General features: G+C 53.3%; 1 protein-coding gene across 1 annotated transcript in view; it reads left to right on the top strand.

The window, feature by feature from the left end:
• The window catches only part of CABIN1 (calcineurin binding protein 1), a 178,029-nt gene that overhangs the window by 123,384 nt on the left and 36,372 nt on the right, over positions 1 to 18,273 (top strand). Inside the window, exons 28-29 of the mRNA XM_011960860.1 lie at positions 1,456 to 1,787; positions 16,197 to 16,310. Of these exons, the coding sequence (XP_011816250.1) occupies positions 1,456 to 1,787; positions 16,197 to 16,310 (446 nt within the window). The remainder of the gene's footprint in view (positions 1 to 1,455; positions 1,788 to 16,196; positions 16,311 to 18,273) is intronic.

The following is an 18,273-nucleotide window of genomic DNA, read 5'->3' as shown; positions in this document are numbered from 1 at the left end:
TTTAATAAAGTGATGGTATCCTCTGTAAGATGGATGCCAGCCCTAAGCTGTGGGACGCAGGCAACTTCTTGAGCTCACATGAGAAGATAGTGTAGTGTGGAAGGAGCTAGGACCTCCTGGCATTCAGTCATTAGGGCCACCTCAAAAAGTGGGGGGAGGGGCAGCCCGTGGTAGGCTCTGGGCTTGGGGGAGGGGAGATGCTCTTATGGCTTTTCTTTGCCAATACCACTGGGGACAGCGATGCAAGGGAGAGAGAAGGGCAATGGCTCCGGGAGAAAGAGTGATGGTGGAGAGCCAAGGACACTGAGGGAGAGCGGTGGGCTGGGCTGCAGGGGAGCAGAGAGGGAAGATCAGACTAATAGCAGGTGGCTGAGGGGAGCATAGGGAGTGAATGCTCAGATTCTTTCCTCAACGAGAATAGTGATGGTGGGCAAGCTGGCCACACACCTGATGTCTGCAGATAGGCTTTGACTTAGCATGCGGGGAACTGGGGGCCTTGGTTGTTGCCCACTCGGCCCTGCCCCAGCAGGCCCCAGCTGTCTCCAGGCCACTACTACAAAAGGGAGAGGGCTCAGCCATAGCACACCACCTCAGAGCTGGTGCTACTGGCTGCTTCTCTGGCTTCCTCCAGGCAAGCTGCGTAGGGTGTGTGCCATGCTCCTGCGTGCCTAAGGAGCCACAGACCACAGGACCCCTTGCCTTTGTCCCTTGCTCCCCAGCCCTTTCCATCTGTCCCACCCTCCCAGGCCAGACAGCTTTCTTCTTCTGTAGCCAAGGAGCCTGCACCTCAGGGTATATAGCCCAAAGTCACCCAGGCCACTGTCATCATCCTGGGGCCAGCCCTGCAGCTCTACCACCCAGCCTGGGCTATCTTGATGTGAACTGCTGCCCCATGTTCCCTGGTAGAGCAAGGCTGGGTGTTCAGGAGCTGGGCTCATGCCACCTGAGGGCCCATGTGGGAGCACTTGGCTCACTCATAGCAGCAGCAACCCTGGAGAGGGATTTGGGGCAGGCAGTGGGCCGAGCACTGAGCAGGAGAGCAGGTGTGTTACTTTGTGAACCCTGGCTGTGTTTTATTTGATGATGATGGTGGTGGCAACACCTGCCCTTTGTGGGCTGCTTCCCCATGCCCCGGCCCCAGAGGTGGGACAGCCTGTGCCACTGTTCAGAGGGGAAGACCCAGAGCCCAGCCCATAACTCCCACTCTGTAGCTTCTGGGTCCCCCACTGCATGCCAGCTGGGACAGCCTGTTTCATGGAGCAGGAGACCTCGGTTGGGGCAGAGCCAGTACCGGGCCATGTGCCTCCTGCTGCTGGGTCCAGCACCCACTTAGCAAGGGCATTGGTCCAGCCATGCTGGTCACCTCACTGAGGCGCCTCTGTCGCTGGTGGTAGACCACTGCATGGACAGAGCCTAAAACCAAGGTGACTTTCTTTTCCTTCTTCTCAACTGTAGGAAAAAACGAGGAGCCATTGGAGAGTACAGAAGGTTTCCGGGCTGCAGAGCAAGGTGTCCAGAAGCCTGTTGCAGAACCCCCAGCCTCTGCTTGCATCCCTGGCAAGCCCTCAGCATCCATACCCACCCTGTGGGATGGGAGGAAGAGAGGGGACCTCCCAGGGGAGCCAGTGGCCTTCCCCCAGGGGCTGCCGGCTGGTGCTGAGGAGCAGCGGCAGTTTCTCACAGAGCAGTGCATTGCCTCCTTCCGCCTGTGCCTGAGTCGCTTCCCCCAGCACTATAAGAGTCTCTACCGTCTGGCCTTCCTCTACACCTACAGCAAGACCCACCGGGTGAGTGGGCTGTCAGGCCAAGGGGGCTTGGATTTTCCCAGGCAGCCGAGCATCTTTGAAGGTTGGTGGGCAGAGCTAAGACAGATTGGAGCTTCATGGTAGCAGCACATGGGAGGGATGGGCATGAGAGCTGCAGGAGGCAGGGCCAGCCCCAGGAGTGGGCCAGCTTGCCAGGGAACCCAGTGGTGAGGGCCCAGGGTCACAGCCAGGAATGGAGGGAGGAGTGTAGGGGGCCTTACAGCCTCAGGGATAGGCTATGGGGGTGAGGGATAAGGATTTCATAAGCTCAACTACTCTTTCCTGTGAGGGCTGTGCAGCGACTCAAACTCTGATGTCGTGCTCCCTCACCCCTGCTATTCACCCATCATCTCAGCGACAGCATGCCCGTCTTCCAGGTGCCCTAGGGGCCCTGCTTACTCTCTGTTCCGGCCTTGCTTGCCCTAGGCCCCATCTCTCCAGCTGCATCTTGCAGGGGCCTCCTCACCATACCCTGCCCCTGGGCTCTTCTCTCTGGTGCAGCTGCCGAAACCATCTTCCCAGCCTCTGCTTTATGGGGGTTGGGTGCTAACAGCCTCCTCCAGCTCTTTTTGGAAAGCAGATGATATAGCGATCCTTAACAGCTGTGCCCCAGGCTTAAGTGCTTCCAGGGGCTTCCCAGCCAGACCTCTTCTGCTGGCGTTTAGATTTGGGGAGGTAATGTGACCTGGGCAGGGCCTAAATAGTAGGGGTGACTTTATTTTCCTTCAGTTTCTCCTCACTCACCCAGGAGGTGTTGGGGAGTGTCCTGGTCATTGTCCTGCCCCATGTAGCTACATTCTAAGGGGGAAGCAGACTTAAAAACATGCAGATGGCTGGGCATGGTGGCTCACACCTGTAATCCCAGCACTTTGGGAGGGCGAGGCAGGGGGATCACCTGAGGTCAGGAGTTCGAGACCAACCTGGTGAATCCCTGTCTCTACTAAAAATACAAAAGTTAGCCAGGCGTGGTGGCACATACCTGTAGTTCCAGCTACTCGGGAGGCTGAGGCATGAGAATTGCTCGAACCCAGGAGGCAGAGGTTGCAATGAGCCGTGACTGTGGCACTGCACTTCAGCCTGGGCGACACAGCGAGACTCCATCTCAAAAATAAAAATAATAAATAATAAATTAAAACATGCAGATGAGTAAAGCAAGTCTCATTTGGCCAATACCACAGAGAAAACAACGGGGTGCATAGAGGGGTGAGGGTGCTGCTGTGCCTCTGTGAAGACACCTTTTATGCTGAGACCTGTATTGTAGGGGACAGCACTGGTCTGGAAGGAAGGAAGAGCACCCAGACAGAGCAAACAGCCCAGGAAGGTGGCCATTCTGGGCTGGCATTGGTGTGGGCGAGGGCCAGAGAGGGCCAGGTGTGGTGGGCAAACAGGGGTGACCTTTAGGGTCTTGCTGTGAGGACTCATTCAGGTCCTCCTCCTAGAGATCTCCTGCTGGTTCCCCCCAGCATCCTCTGTGGAATGTTTGAAGAACCAGAATGGACAGTTGGCCAAGAGATGGGGCCTGGCTTGGCACTGGCTATGTGCAGGAAGTGGCACTTCACAGAATTCTGCTTGGGGGACTAGATACAGGGGTCCAAGAAGGTAAGTGCTCTGTCCCCACAGTGACCAACATTCTCATGTGGCTTGGTTGATTTCCTCAGGGCACAGCAGGTGACACAGGTCTGGGAGGGAGGGAGTCTCATCATATGGGGCTTTGGTCTGTAGTTCAAGGTGTAGTGCATGCTGGCAAACGACGGCCAGCTCCGGCTTCCCTGGCTATTGGTGCCACACTGGAGCCTGGCTTGCTCACTGCTCAGCCTGCACTTGGCAGTGGACCTTACCTCTGTACCTCAGACCTTCTGCACCCTGGTGGACCTGGATCTTAATAAACCCCAGCCAGCATGTCCCCACTGCTGAAGCTGTCTTTGGGCCTGAGGGGCAGTGGCTGATATGAACACTGTTGGGCTCACCATTGCTTTGGGAACTTCCCCCTTCCCTCTTTTGGGAGCACCACAGCCCACTGCAAGAGCCCACACACACATCAGTGGAACAGACACTAGTAACCATTGTCCTGTCCTCCCTCACCTCTGGTGTCCTTCTGTTCAAGTGCATCCTCAAGCAGCCATACAGCCCCCTCCAGCTGTAGTCAGCTTTGACGAGGATCTGGTGGTCCCCAGTAGTGAGCTCAGACCCTTCCTCATCCTGTTACAGGGTACCTTCTCAAGAAGCAGATGCCGAGATGGAATTTCGGGTACAAAATGTTTATTAGGAATTGGCACCTGTGCAAGGGAAGTGGGGAGGGACAGCAGGTTTGGGTGGGAGGAGAGTTGAGTGGTGATACAGGCCCCCCCCCCCACCCTCCACTTCCCCGCCAAATGGCTTTATGTTGAATTTGAAGGAGCCAGTGCATGTAAAGTGCTTAGCTCAGCACTGGACACAGAATGCTGTTATTACAGCCTGCCCCTTCTCTTGATGAATATTTTAGAAGTAGGAAACAGTATTTCTGTCAAAATTTAAAGTTGGAGGGAGATAACCACAATTCTACCACCCTAAAACTAGCTGTCTTGGGTCTAGTACAGGTTGAATATCCTTTATACAAAATGCTTGGGACCAGAAGGGGTTTGGATTTTGGCTTTTTTCAGATCTTAGAATATTTGCATTATATTTACCTGGCTGAGCCATCCCTAAACCAAAAATCTGAAATCCCAAATGCTCCGATGAGGCTGGGCGCGGTGGCTCACGCCTGTAATCCTAGCACTTTGGGAGACTGAGGCGGGTGGATCACCTGAGGTCAGGAGTTCAAGACCAGCCTGGCCAACATGGCGAAAACTTGTCTCTACTAAAAGTACAAAAATTATCCAGGCGTAGTGGCGCACATCTGTAATCCCAGTTAATCAGGAGGTTGAGGCAGGAGAATCGCTTGAACTGGGGAGGCAGAGGTTGCTGTGAGCTGAGATCGCGTCACTTCACTCCAGCCTGGGTGAAAGACCAAAACTCCCTCTCAAAAAAAACAAAACAAAAAACCGAAATGCTCCAATGAGCATTTCCTTTAAGCACCAAAGTTTCAGATTTTGGAATAATTTGGATTTTAGATATTTGGACTTAGGATGCCCTGCCTGTATTTCTTCCCAACTCCAGTACACATGCCCTGTTGATTGTGTGCTTTCAAGACCAGGCACTCCAGGCCCCAGAGATGGGATCATGCCCCTTCTACTTTGCATCTAGGAACCTGGTCTGAGGGTCACACAGAGCTGAGTGACAGAGCCAGACATCAGCCCTGGGCAATCTCACGCTGGCCCAGTTGCTGCACTGTCCCCCATACCCTGTCCACACTCATAGTTTGCCATTTTGCTCTTAACCATGGATGCCCCCTTGCCAGGTCATTTTGGTCATCTGTGATGGTCCAGGGTAGGTGGACCAGTTGACCCAGCCATCCCCACCCACTAGCAGGGATGGAGGCTACCTTGGGCTGTCTGCACCATTGATGTCAGTATCCCCAGACAACCCCCAATAGCCATCAGCCTCAGTTTCTGTCAGCTTTTCTGTTCGTTGCATTCCCAGGCTGAGTTCCTTGGTTCTCAGAAATGGAATGCTGTCTTGAATCTAAGAGAGACCCCTTAAGCAGCAGATACTCCCTACCCACGGCCACACTGCCTACCCACAGATCTGCTTCCAGGAGGCAGCTCTGCAGGTGCCAAGTGTGCCTCAGGTAGCCTTGGGCCACTGAGCTCATTCTAGACCCTGCATATGCTGAGTCTAGGGTGGTTCTTGCTGGCTCCTGTGTTTGCTTCACCCAGAAACCTTTGCTGAGCACCAGTGACCACCACCAAATTGAATGCAGGTTGTTAACACCTAGCTCCCCTGAGAGCCTAAGTCAAGACCTACCTGCTGCTCTGGGGCATGCCATCCTGGGGGCTGCATGTGGCTCTGCCCAGACCTGGGGTGTCAGCTTTGCTGGCAGCAGCTTGTTCACAGATCTGGGGGACACAACTCCATGATGTCACTGACTAATGTGGAACCATTAACTGGGAAGTAGTTACCACTTTCCAAACACAGCTGTTTGGTAACAAACACTTCCCGCTGTGTATATTTGACAGCAGCACATTTCTTCATAAAATCCTGCTGTGGGCTTGGCAGTGCCTTTTTCTTGTTGCCATCTCACAGCTCACTGGTGGACTGGAGCGTCCAATGTCTGCCTCTTCAAAGGGGCCCACAAGCAGAGCCTGTCTGGAGCTGTGTGGTTGACTCCTGAACCCTTGGGTCTTTCACAGGCATCTCCAGGTGAGGCTCTGCCTGCCCAGGCCTTGCAAAGAAACTGCCTTCAGGGCACAGTGTGCCACTTGCTTAACTGCTGACAGCAGGGCTTTTTGGGGAGGAGGAGAGAATGTGGGCTCTGAAGCTGGCCTAACCTAGGTTCAGATCCTGGCTCTGCATGGGAACTCTTGGAGGTCCAGGGCTCTTCTTTCCTCGATGAGAATGATAGTGATATGAAAGAATTATTGTGGTAATGAGGTGAAGGCTGCAGTGCTGGGGCAATATCCAACACACCCTGCCCTGCCCTCAGCCAATAGTCCTTCTCACCCCTCTAGTGAGGCCCATTTCTTCAGTGTCAGCATCTCCCATGACTCCTTGCTCCTCTGCCAGGCCCTCTGAGGGCTCCCTGCCTGGGGGATAGTGGCCAAGGGCTAGGTCTGTCCTGAGGGACCTTTGTTGCCTGCCTGAGGATGCCCTCCCACCCAAGGTTGGCACTGCTGCACACAGGCTGCCCCTGGACAACCCCAAGGCAGTCCACCTGTTGCCCTGCACACTGTGCACACCTTAGATGGGGATGATCATTTATGCTGATAGCTGTAAGGGCCCTAATTCTAGCTACTGTATCACTTAGTCTCTGGATCACAATCTTCACCAAGATTTTGAGGCCTGAGTCTACACCCATAGAAACCTAGCTCTTTGAGCCCAGAGAGGCACCCCAGGAGAGACAGCACATGGCATCAGACACCTCTTGTCATGAAGGTTCTGGCCTTTACTGATGGGTGTCCAGGAAGAAGGCCAATGCATAGACACCCCTACCCTGCTCTCCCAGTTGCCTCCTTCTCAGCTGGGAGCTGAGCCCCTTCACCTCCTGCTACTTCTGCTGCAAGGGGTTCAGGGCAGAGGGGGTTAGTTATAAGATGTTCCCTGGAGCCAGCAATCTTGAACAAAAACAAATCAATTTCAAAACTTACTACAAATCTATAACATGCTCATCAAAACAGTGTGGAATATTAGCCTTAAAAAGGGAGGAAATTTGGTCACATCAGACAGCATGGGAAACCTAGAGGATATAATGTCAAGTGAAATAGCCAGTCACAAGACAAATACTGAATGATTCCACTTAGATGAGGCATGAGGAGTAGCAGCCTGGCTGTGCTAGCCCAGTCGGACCCCATTTCTGTGGCCCAGTACCGATATGGGATGAGCCCAGGCCCAGGGTTTGGTTACAGACAGACTCCTGCCAGGGGGACCCCATGGTGCTGTGTGCTCAGCTAAAGGATCACCAGGGAATCTGCTGACTTTTGACTTCCAGATCAGCTGGTGCTCTGGTGTGAGCCTGGGTAAAGGACAGGTCAGCTGGCTGTGAACCCCCACCCCTTGCCCACCTATTGTGAGTACAGTATCCCCACCTGCCTGTGCTGCTGGCTCATGTGGGGGACCCGTAGAAGTCAGGACTATCGTGCAGGTTAAATGAGAGGGCCTCTGAAGTGGGCCCTGCGCCATCAGACTGGAGTAGGTGTGAGGGCCTGCATGTTGAGACCCTGCTTTTTGCTCGCAGACAAGTGTTCGGGGGGAGCCAGTGAGCTTTGAGTTCACACTGACTGAGCCAGGACCACACAGATAGTAGAACCAGGCACCAGGAGGGCATGCTGGCCACAAAGCAGGGTGTTCACCTGCCTTTAACCCTTGCTCCCTTTCTGTGGACGTAAAAGTGGCCCCTTCCACAAAATGGCGTTGTGCCCTGCCTCCTCACGTGGATGTCCTGAGCTGCTGCAGATCCCAACCAACCAGATTCTTGTCAAGCTTTAGTTTGTATCGTTTGCAAAAGGAGAACTTGATATTTTTCTCAACTTAGGAATCTTGATTTTGCATTTCAAAGTCTGTCTGCCTCATGGTTTGAAGATTCTGCTGGGCCCTTAGGGGCCAGAGGAGGTGGGACAGGTTGCCCCCCATAATGGCCTGGTCTTCTCTCCTGCAAAGAAATGCAGATTTCAGCCATTTGAATAGGTTTAAGCACTCTGCCAGCAGCTTTTATTACCAATAATATTGTTTAAGCTTGGAAAAGAGAATGAAACTACCCACAACTGTCCCACAAGCCGTGACATGGCAGAAGTGTTTGTGTTTCATGTGCTCCCTCCAGCATGTTTTCTGTGCATCTCTGCAGGTTTGTTCATTCAGCAGCTGTCTACTGAGTGGTTGTCACGCAGGAGGTTCCTGTTTGAGGTGCTGGGGATACAGCATTGTCTGCTCACTGGGAGAACAGATTGGGCAGCTAGTGATGAGTAGGAAGAAAAATAAAGCTTGGTAAGGGGTTAGAGGCGGGATTGTGACTATTTAGACAGGGAGATTGGGAAGACCTGTCTAAGCAAGGATCTGAATCAAGTGAGGGAGCCCTGATGGCCATGAGGATATTGGGGGAGAGGCTTCCAGATGGACATACACCCAGCACACATGCCTAGAGACAGAAACAGTCTTGGTGTGACTAGAATCTGCTGGAAGCTGGTGTGACTAAATGGGCAAGGAGAGAGGAAGGAGATGCGATCAGAGGCTTTCAGGGCCTGGTTTGGCAGGGGAAGAGTTGAGGGAACATCATCCTGAATTAGGTTAAAGCTGTTGCAAGGGCTGGGCATGGTGGCTCATACCTGTAATCCCAGCTCTTTGGGAGGCCAAGGCAGGTAAATCACTTGAGGTCATGAGTTTGAGACTAGCCTGGCCAACATGGCAAAACCCCATCTCTACTAAAAGTGCAAAACCTGGTGTGGTGTTGTGTGCCTGAAATACCAGCTACTCAAGAGGCTGAGGAAGGAGAATCACTTGGAATCACTTGAACCTGGGAGGCAGAGGTTGCAGTGAGCCGAGGTCACGCCACTGCACTCCAGCCTGGGTAACACAGCACGGCAAAACTGTCTCAAAAAAGAAAAAAAAAATCTGTCGCAAGGTTGTGGAAGAAGAGAGGCTCCATGTGACCTGAGTGTGTCAGAGACACTACTGGGCTGATATATAAAGAGTGAGTTGGGGGTGGCCCGTCAGAGGCCTGGCAGGACACAGATGGCCCCGTCTAACAGGAAAGTCTGAAGAGCACTTAATGAAGGAGCAACTTACACAGGTCCAGGCAGAGAGTAGGAATTCACAAGGGAGGAAGAGTGTGGTACCCTGGGCCAACCGCAGTGCCCATCGGGGCTGACCATTGATGGCTGCCCCACATCAACTCCACAGGGAGGGAATTCAAGGAGTGAGTGCTCTGATCAGATTCCCTCAGATAAACCCACCCAGTAGTCAGAGACCCAGGAGCTTGAGAATGTGTCCACACAGGTAAAGAAAAAGTCAGTGTGGCAGCAGAGATGGGAGGAGACCACAGCAGGATATCAGGAAGTAGTCTGATTCTAGATGGATTCAGACAGAAGAGCTGAATGAATGGATGAGATAGCATGGGAAACCTAGAGGACATAATGCTAAGTGAAATAGCCAGTCACAAAAGACAAATACTGAATGATTCCATTTAGATGAGGTATGACGAGTAGCAGCCTGGCAGCGCTAGCCCAATCAGACCCCATTTCTTTGGCCCAGGACCTGTGGGATGTGAAGGAAAGAGAAAAGTCAAGGTCAGTCCACAGACAGTCATGCATCCTGCTTCTGTTCTGACTAATGTTGTGAATCAGTTGAGAAGGTTTGCACATCTATCACCTTCAACAACTGTATTTAACTTTTCATATATATATATGAGTAACGTAGAACAGTTATATATATATGAGTATATATGAGTAATGTAGAACAGAGTTCCCTCCTGAGGCACTACTGACATTTGGGACCAAATAATTCTCTGTTGTGGGGATGTCATGTGCACTGCAGGACTTTCAGCAATATCCCTGGTCTCTACCCACTAGATACCAGTAGCCTTCCTCTAGCTGTGGTGACCAAAGATGTTTCCAGACATTGCCAGATGCCCCCTTGGAGACAGACTCCCACCCCCATTGAGAACTATTGCCATGAGTCTCCCTCCCCAGGCAACTCTCAGGACTGTTGGGTACATTTCCTTTCCGTCTTTCTTCTGCCTACTTTCTTTACACACAGACACACACACACACACAGAGAAACATATGCAAATATGGTTCTGCTTTTTTCGTGCTCCCCATGTACTCATAAACTCTTTGATTGCATGACTTCTAATGACCACACAGGATTCTTAGGGCCAGGGGGAGGGGGCACAGCTTTTACACTAAATCCTTAATATTTGGCTTTATCCAAACATAGACATTCTAATTATAATTTTTCATGATTAGAAGTATCAGGAGTGGTTGGCTTTAAGTCTACTAGGTCTAGCTTTGGGGATATTCATGTCCTAGGTTGCTGGGGTGAGTTTACAGTAAGTATGTGTCTGCAGCTTATGGATGTCCCCAGCAGCCCACTAGAGTCTCCCATCAGCAGGTAGCCACACACTCCTCTTTCTCTGGTTTATAGAACACTGTACTCCAAGGGCTCCCAGCCAGTCCCCTTTGCATGGGGCAAGGGGTCCTGGGTGGCTCCAAAGGCTGCAGAAGGCCTTCCCTGGCCAAGCCCTCCACCACTCCTGATTCCTCCACTTGTCATGGAACCCGTGAGCACCATCTGTGCCCACATGCCAATGCCTGAGGTATGGCTAGGTGAAGGGCTGAGCACAGCTGAGGTCCATAGCCACCTTCCTAGCAGCCTGTGGAGCCCTGCTGGTCTTGCAGATAGGCTGGCACTGCTCCAGGATCCCCACCAGATAGTTTGCACACCTGGAGTCACTATGTAGGAGTTGTAGAGCCTGACCTCTCTGACCCCCGCCATCTGTCCCTTGTGGGTTTGTGAGGCAGGAGTTAGTTAAGTGGCGAGTGGAACATCATCATTGGTTGTGGCAGGGAGACAGCCCCTGGACAGAGACCCTGGGTGACACAGGCAGAGCACATCCTCCAGGCCACCATACAATAGTGACAGATAGCACCTGGGATCAGGTCTGCCTTCCAACTTTGCACATCTTGGGACAGCAGGTGTCCCCAGAGGGTAATAGTTGTGTTCCCATCTCCAGCTGTCAACAGGCTTTGCCAAGCCCCCGCTACATGCAGGGCCCACGGAAGGCTACAGGTAGGTATGCAAGCCACCTCACCCCAAGCTTTTGCTTCCTGTGCGAAGGGAAAGTGAGCCTGGGGAGTTCCAGGAGCTATGACAGTCAGCCCAATGTGTACTGTAGTGAAACGATTGCTGGCGGAGTAGTGCGAGTTAGTGGGCAGAGGCTGGCATTGAGGTTTAGCCTCAAGGGCTTGGACTGTTACTTAGCTGGCCCCAGGGAGCATAGTGCTGGCACCCTGGCCTTGGGCAGGACCCAAGCAGCCCCTCTCATGCCCCATGGCTGTTGCCCTCCTCCCTCAACCTGACATACACTTCCTTCCCATTTTATGGAAGGTCAGACTGCTCAGCTTCCTTTCATTCTTCCTGTGGGCATCTGTTGCACCCTTTCTGTGAGCTTCAAACTAGACTTGTCCTGGAGGAGCCATCAGTAAAGTCAGACTGTGTCCCTGCCCTCATAGGGCTGATAGAGAAGTGGGGGCAGACAGCAGACCCATCTGCGAGTCAGTGGAAAGGCTATTTAAGGTGGCCATGGGGCTGTGGGTATAGTATTCCAGGGGAGCATCAGGGGGAAAGGTGAGATGGCACCACGTAGAGAGACCTGTAGGGACCAAGGTGGAAACAAGTGTGGCCAGAGGGCTGGTCACAAAGAGGGGTTGGGGGATGTGAGGGAGATGAGCCCGCGGGTAGGCAGGTAGACTGAGGCATGGAGCTGACTCTTTCCCTGAGGCAGGTGCAACCCAAAGGCCTTCAAGCAGAGGAGTTAGACGTCCCCTCTGCCTTCTGCTGTGAAGCAGGGATGGTCCAGATAGTGGGCAAGGGAGGACATAAGGTGCCTGTATGCATCTGCGATTCTTTGCCCTACTTCTCTTCAGGACCTTACAGCCCTCCATCTGCCCTCTGTCAGAGCAGGGTCTATATGCATAAGTCTCAGGGCCCATGCAGCCAAGGGAAATGTGCCGTTATCTGGTAAGTGGCTCCATGGGCCTCCTCCCATTCTCAGAGGTGCCTGTGAGCCAGCAGTGTGACAGGTTGCATGAGGCCATGATGGCTGGCTCAGTGTTCAGCACACAGCACATGCCCAGGCAGATTTGTAAAGTGACTTGCCCACCCATAGTAGATAGGTCGGGGGTCAGGGGAAGAGCCCAGACATCAGAATCCTTGCAGCCTGGACCAGATTCCAGGGATGGCTCTGCCACTTCCTGGCTCCGGGACCTTGGGCAAGCTCTTGAATTTCTCTGAGCCTCTATTTCCTCGTTGGTAAACTGGCAATTCTGTGAGGTGAGGGGTTATGGCACTGTGCTCAGCCCAGGAGGCATCATGTTGTCTTATGTCACCACACCACACCACAAAGCTGCAGGTGCACCGTGCAAGTCAGATCCCCTTCCCCCTTGCAGAGGTTCAGCAAGGGCCCAACACAGTCTCTGCCCCCTCCTCTACCCCACCAGCCTGGCACCCATGATTCCCCAGACAGGTCTCAGACCTCGCTGTCAGTACCTATCTGGGGCCTCAGGCATGAATCAGCTAAGGGCCCCCATAAGCTATTTGGACACTTTTGTGCCTTAGCATCGATCAGCTCTCTTTCTCTGGTGGGCCCGGGAGAGAGCTGGAGAAACACACTCTCCACCAGTACACAGTAGCCAGGTCTGCGGGAAGCTAATTTATAATCGAGGTTGGGTTTGACAGACTAGTGCTTTCTGCACCCTTTGCCCCAGAAACCTCTCCCACTGCCTTCTCCCTTTCTGCTCTTATCTGGGGCACAGACTGGCTTGGTGCAGGTGGAGTGGTGGAAAACAAACCAGAGAGGAATGTCCATTCCCATCCCATGGCCACAGGTCCTGCAACAAGGCAGCTGGGCAGGGAAGCAAAGTATGTGACTCTCTCCATCCTGGCCTCAGTGCTTTCTTTTGTATCCCCAGCCGTAAGGAAGTCTTTGTTGAGGCTTTACTTTCTTGGTATTCTTAGGAAAATGATGGCTACTGGAGATGCTTCTTCAAGCCAGGCTCTCAAATCTCTTCCCGCTGGCCTCAAGTGCTGCTACTTAAAGAGGTCTTCTGGACATTTTTCCAAGTTCATGAGGAGCCCCAGAAGCAGCTTTGGGGTCATGACTCTTGGGTAACTTTTCTCAGGCCAGGCCTGTGCCCTGGGTCATGGAGCTGGAGGAGTGGTTTGCCACAGCATTGAGGCCAGGGCCATAGAGGAGAGGAAGGGTATGCATAGGCTCAGTCCCCTAGGCGGCCTGTCTCTGCTCTGGGCTCTGCAGCCCCTGGTCTTAGCGCTTACTCCCTGCCTCATAGTCCCCTGGCTCCCCACTGGCCTTATGGGCAGCCACATCTGATCCCCTCCACCTCCTTGGCTAGGCCCTGACTGTCCCCGGTGTCTGGGCACTTGCTTCAGTGAGTCCCTTATCCCCATAACAGCCTTGTGCAAACCACAGCCCAGGTATCACCTTCTCCCAGAGCCTCCCTGACCTTCTCAGACTGGGTGAAAGGTAGGTCTCCTTTGCAGCCTACCTCCATGGTCAGGTGTGCTCAACAGTGGTATTAGAAGTATAGGTGACGGACCAGGCACAGTGGCTCATGTCTGTAATTCCAACACTTTGGGAGGCCAAGGCGGGCAGATCACTTGATGTTAGGAGTTCGAGACCAGCCTGGGCAACATGGTGAAACCCCATCTCTACTAAAAATACAAAAATTAGCCAGGCATAGTGGCAGGCACCTGTAGTCCCACCTACTCAGGAGGTTGAAGCAGGAGAATCACTTGAATGACTTGCAGGTTTCAGTGAGCTGAGAGCATACCACTACACTCCACCCTGGGTTACTGAGTGAGATTCTGTCTCAAAAAAAAAAAAGTACAGTGTCCCACATCACCACCTTGAGTCTACCTATGACTGATTAGACCAGGATGGACACCTGCGTGGGCTGAACCTCTCAGATCTCCTTTAGGAAAGACTGAACCAAGTGTGTCACAGTGGGTCATGGCTGAGCACTGATACAGGTTGTGAGCCCCTTTCTTGGGCTTCCTCAGACCCACCTGCATCTTCCTCTTGGAGCCCTGCTCTACTTACTAGTCTTTGAGCTAATCTTTCATTTTATTCCTTTTAATGAAGCATACCTGAACCCCCACCCCTTCTCCCTACCCTGTACTCAGTTTGTCTGCAGCTGACCCTCCCTCCTTGGACCTGCTGTGGAGCAGGGGCATGTGGCCTGGGATAGGGTGGGGTGGGGTGCAGAGGTGGGAGGTATTATGTGAGAACTTGGAACCAGCCTCAAAAGGCTTTTGAATGAGTGGCCCGGGAAGCGGGCTTTCCAAAGCATGGCTGCTAGGCATTACTGGGGACTTTTTTTTTTTTTTTTTTGAGGTGGAGTCTCACTTCTGTCACCAGGCTGGAGTGCAGTGGCGTAATCTCGGCTCACTGCAACCTCCGCCTCCCAAATTCAAGTGATTCTCCTGCCTCACCCTCTTGAGTAGCTGGGATAACAGGCATGTGCTACCACACCAGGCTAATTCTTTTATTTTTAGTAGAGATGGGGTTTCTCCATGTTGGTCAGGCTGGTCTCGAACTCCCAACCTCAGGCGATCCACTCGCCTCAGCCTCTCAAAGTGCTGGGATTACACACGTGAGCCACCGCGCCCAGCTGCTGGAGACACTTGAAAGTAAACTACAAGTTGTTCCTCCTAGGGTGCTGGAGCTCAGAAGTTGAAGGTCAGGACTGGGTATTTTACTGTTTTCTGTGAGTGTGAGCAAAGTGGCCTCTGCTCTCAATTGGGAGCCTGCCTCCGGGGTCTGAGGACCCTCTCGCTGCCCAGGTTGTTCCCTCCTCTGCCTGTTTCTCCTTCCCCTCAGGGAGGGGCAGGCAGGGGGTCCCTCAGCAGATGGGAAGCTCACAGTGAATGGAGCTTCCTACATATAGCCCTGGGCCCTGCCCAGTGCTGGGGAGCAGCCCTCAGTCCCTACGGCAGCCCTGTGGGGGCAGAAGGGTAGCCCTCTGTGCAGAGACCGGAGCAAAGGCTTGCAGGCAGGCTAGCATGAGCCCCACAGCCAGCCAGTCAGGGAGCTGGATTTGCCCTTTTGCCTCATGATGACTGGGGGAACAATTCAATATGCTGAGCCTGGCCAGCAGTGGGCAGAATGGGACCAGGTGGGATAAGCTTGCAGACCAAGAAGTGAGAGGGCTTTCGGAGCAGCTGGAGTGCAAGGTGATGAAGGCCTGCGCCCAGTGCTGGGAAAGGTGAGCAAGGGACCTGAGCAGGAGGGGAGGACAGATTGACCAGGACAGTGGGTACTGTGGAAAGGGTAGAGGGTCTGGCATTGTACAGTCCCAGGTGCCAAGCCCAGCTCTGCCCATTGCCAGCCCTTTCCCTGTAGGACAGCATGGTCCTGAGGTGGAGTAAGATGGCCAGTGCAAGGTGCTTGGCTGCTGTGGTGAAGACCAGAGAGGGAGGAGTGGCTGGCTAGGCAGCTGGTGGGAAGGCTTGCTCTATGGGCCAGTAAGAAGGCCCCAGAGAAGGCTGAGGCAGCCAGGTCTGCGCCCACCCTCTTACCCTACACCATTCTCCCCTGGGCCTGGATTCCACCAAGAGGCTCTTTGCCCAGACATCACTGACCTAAGCACTGTGGCCAGAGCCTGGCCCTCCGAGCCTAAGGCAGCTGTACCACTGGCCATGAATAAGGAATGCTTTTCCTGACAAATAAGTCAAAGCTGCTATTTGGACTTGTGGAGGGCCCCTGACAGAGGCGGGTACTGGGTCCATGTGGCAGGTTTATAGGGTTGGTCAGGCCAGGGGTCTCTGTCAGTCCCCATCTTGGGCAGTCAAGGACTACACTCCCAAACCAGTGGTGCTGGGCAAGAGATCAGTTCTGAAAATGCATCCCACAGCCTGAAGATCAAAGCCCACGGCCAGAACCGCCTGGAGCTGTGGAATCAATGTATGCAGGAACTGCTGCTCATCGTGGTTTGCTGTGCAGCCAGGAAGGAGGGGACCGCCTGCCTTCCCTGTGGGCGCCCTGAGCAGCCCACACACTCACTTCCAACCTACTTCTTGTTTCCCCAGAACCTCCAGTGGGCCCGCGACGTGTTGCTAGGCAGCAGTATCCCGTGGCAACAACTGCAGCACATGCCGGCACAGGGGCTCTTCTGCGAGAGGAACAAGACCAATTTCTTCAACGTGAGTACTTTGCCTTGTTGATTTCCAAGACTGTTTGTTGCCACTGCTTTTCACTGAAGGCGCATGAATTGACCCCCTAGGTGGGTGTTCCCGGGGCCTCGGGTTTGTGGCATCCTCATAGGGCAGGCAGGGTGGTGCAGTTGAGAGTGAGCCAGACTCCGGTGTAGGGCTATGATTGCTGAGCGACTTCTGGCAAATCACTGCCACCTCCTGTGGGGAGAGGCATGGATGAACTTGGTTTGTTCTCCAAAGCCCCAGGTATTCTGGGGCCACACAGGCAGTGATGAGAGGGTACGGGCCCAGGTTCCTCCTCCTGCTGGAGCAGCTCCTCCTATGGTCTCAAGCACGCAGGAGATTCTGACTGCTTAAAAAACAAGTGTGGGCCGGGCGCGGTGGCTCACACCTGTAGTCCCAGCACTTTGGGAGCCTGAGGCAGGTGAATCACAAGGTCAGGAGTTTGAGACCAGCCTGGCCAACATGGCAAAACCCCATCTCTACTAAATATACATAAATTAGCTGGGCGTGGTGGTGGGCACCTGTAATCTCAGCTGCTTGGGAAGCCAAGGCAGGAGAATTGCTTGAGCCCAGGATGCAGAGGTTGTGGTGAGCCCAGATCATGCCATTGCACTCCAGCCTGGGGGACCAGAGCAAGACTCTGTCTCAAACAAACAAACAAACAAAAAACAAGTGGGGCCTGGGTGCAGTGGCTCACACCTGTAATCCCAGCACTTTGGGAGGCCGAGGCAGGCAGATCACCTGAGGTCGGGAGTTTGAGACTAGCCTGGCTAACATGGTGAAACCCTGTCTCTACTAAAATACAAAAATTAGCTGGGTGTGGTGGCAGGCACCTGTAATCCCAGCTACTCAGGAGGCTGAGGCAGAAGAATTGCTTGAACCTGGGAGGCAGAGGTTGCAGTGAGCCGAGATGGCACTCCAGCCTGGGCGACAGAGCCAGACTCCCTCTCAAAAAAAAAAAGTGTGACCAATATTGGGCTTTCAGCGCACTTAAGCCCTGATATTCCTTGTGAGGTAGAGACTTACTCCTTGAGCAGGGCAGGGCCAATCACCTGAGCCTGCCTGCCTCTCATCCCAAAGACCTACATTTGCTCCTCTTGACACCCCACCTGGATCTACCCTCCCCCATTTCCTCTGCCCTGCATGGAGACAGCTGGTCCCTCATTCCCCTCTACCTCCAAGTCCTTACCTATCCACTGCCCCTCCCAGCATGGCCAGCTCCCAGCTGAGTGACTTTGGCAGGTCATTCATCCCCTCTGAGCTTTGGTTTCTTCTATATTTTCCTTGATTCCCTGTTACTCATGGAGAAACTGAAGGGCAGAGTTGGCCTGAACAGGAGCTGAGGAGAGCAGGTTTCAGGTCTGGGGGTGTGTAACAGGCCAATTCTCAGGGTACATGGGCAGGCAGGTCCCCACTGAGAGCCAGCCAGCTGGTGGGAGTGTCTGGGCCCATGGCTCCTCTCCCAGGATGTGGTCTTCTGGGGTCAGAGTAGGAGCTTCAGATCCTGAAAGCCCTGCATCTGCCCACCCTCTCTGTTTTGGTATTTTATAGACAAGTAGGAGGTGTTATTGGTAATCAATCTAGATGATACCAAGGGATTTGCTGCAAAAGAGAGGTGCCCTCTCACCTGCATGCCCAGGCAACAGCTACTTCCCCACAACAGAAACCGTTTGTTGTCCCATGTGTGTGCTCTTCTAGAGGGCATCTGCCCGTTTACAAGCTAGTGCGCATAGATGTGCACAGAAGGCAAAAGTGCACACACTTTTCTTCCCCTTGTATTTTCTCACTAAACAATATTCTTTTTGATAGCCACTCATTCTTTTTGATAGCTACTGCATAGTATTCCCAACATCGGAATGTCCCACAGTTTACCTACCCATCCCTTTTTTTTTTTTTTTGGAGATAAGAGTCTAGCTCTGTCACCCAGGCTTGAGTGCAGTGGCGTAAT

This window comes from Colobus angolensis, unplaced genomic scaffold, assembly GCF_000951035.1.
Source record: "Colobus angolensis palliatus isolate OR3802 unplaced genomic scaffold, Cang.pa_1.0 Scaffold527, whole genome shotgun sequence".
NCBI classification, from domain to species: domain Eukaryota; kingdom Metazoa; phylum Chordata; class Mammalia; order Primates; family Cercopithecidae; genus Colobus; species Colobus angolensis.
This window is presented reverse-complemented; position numbering and strand designations above follow the sequence as displayed.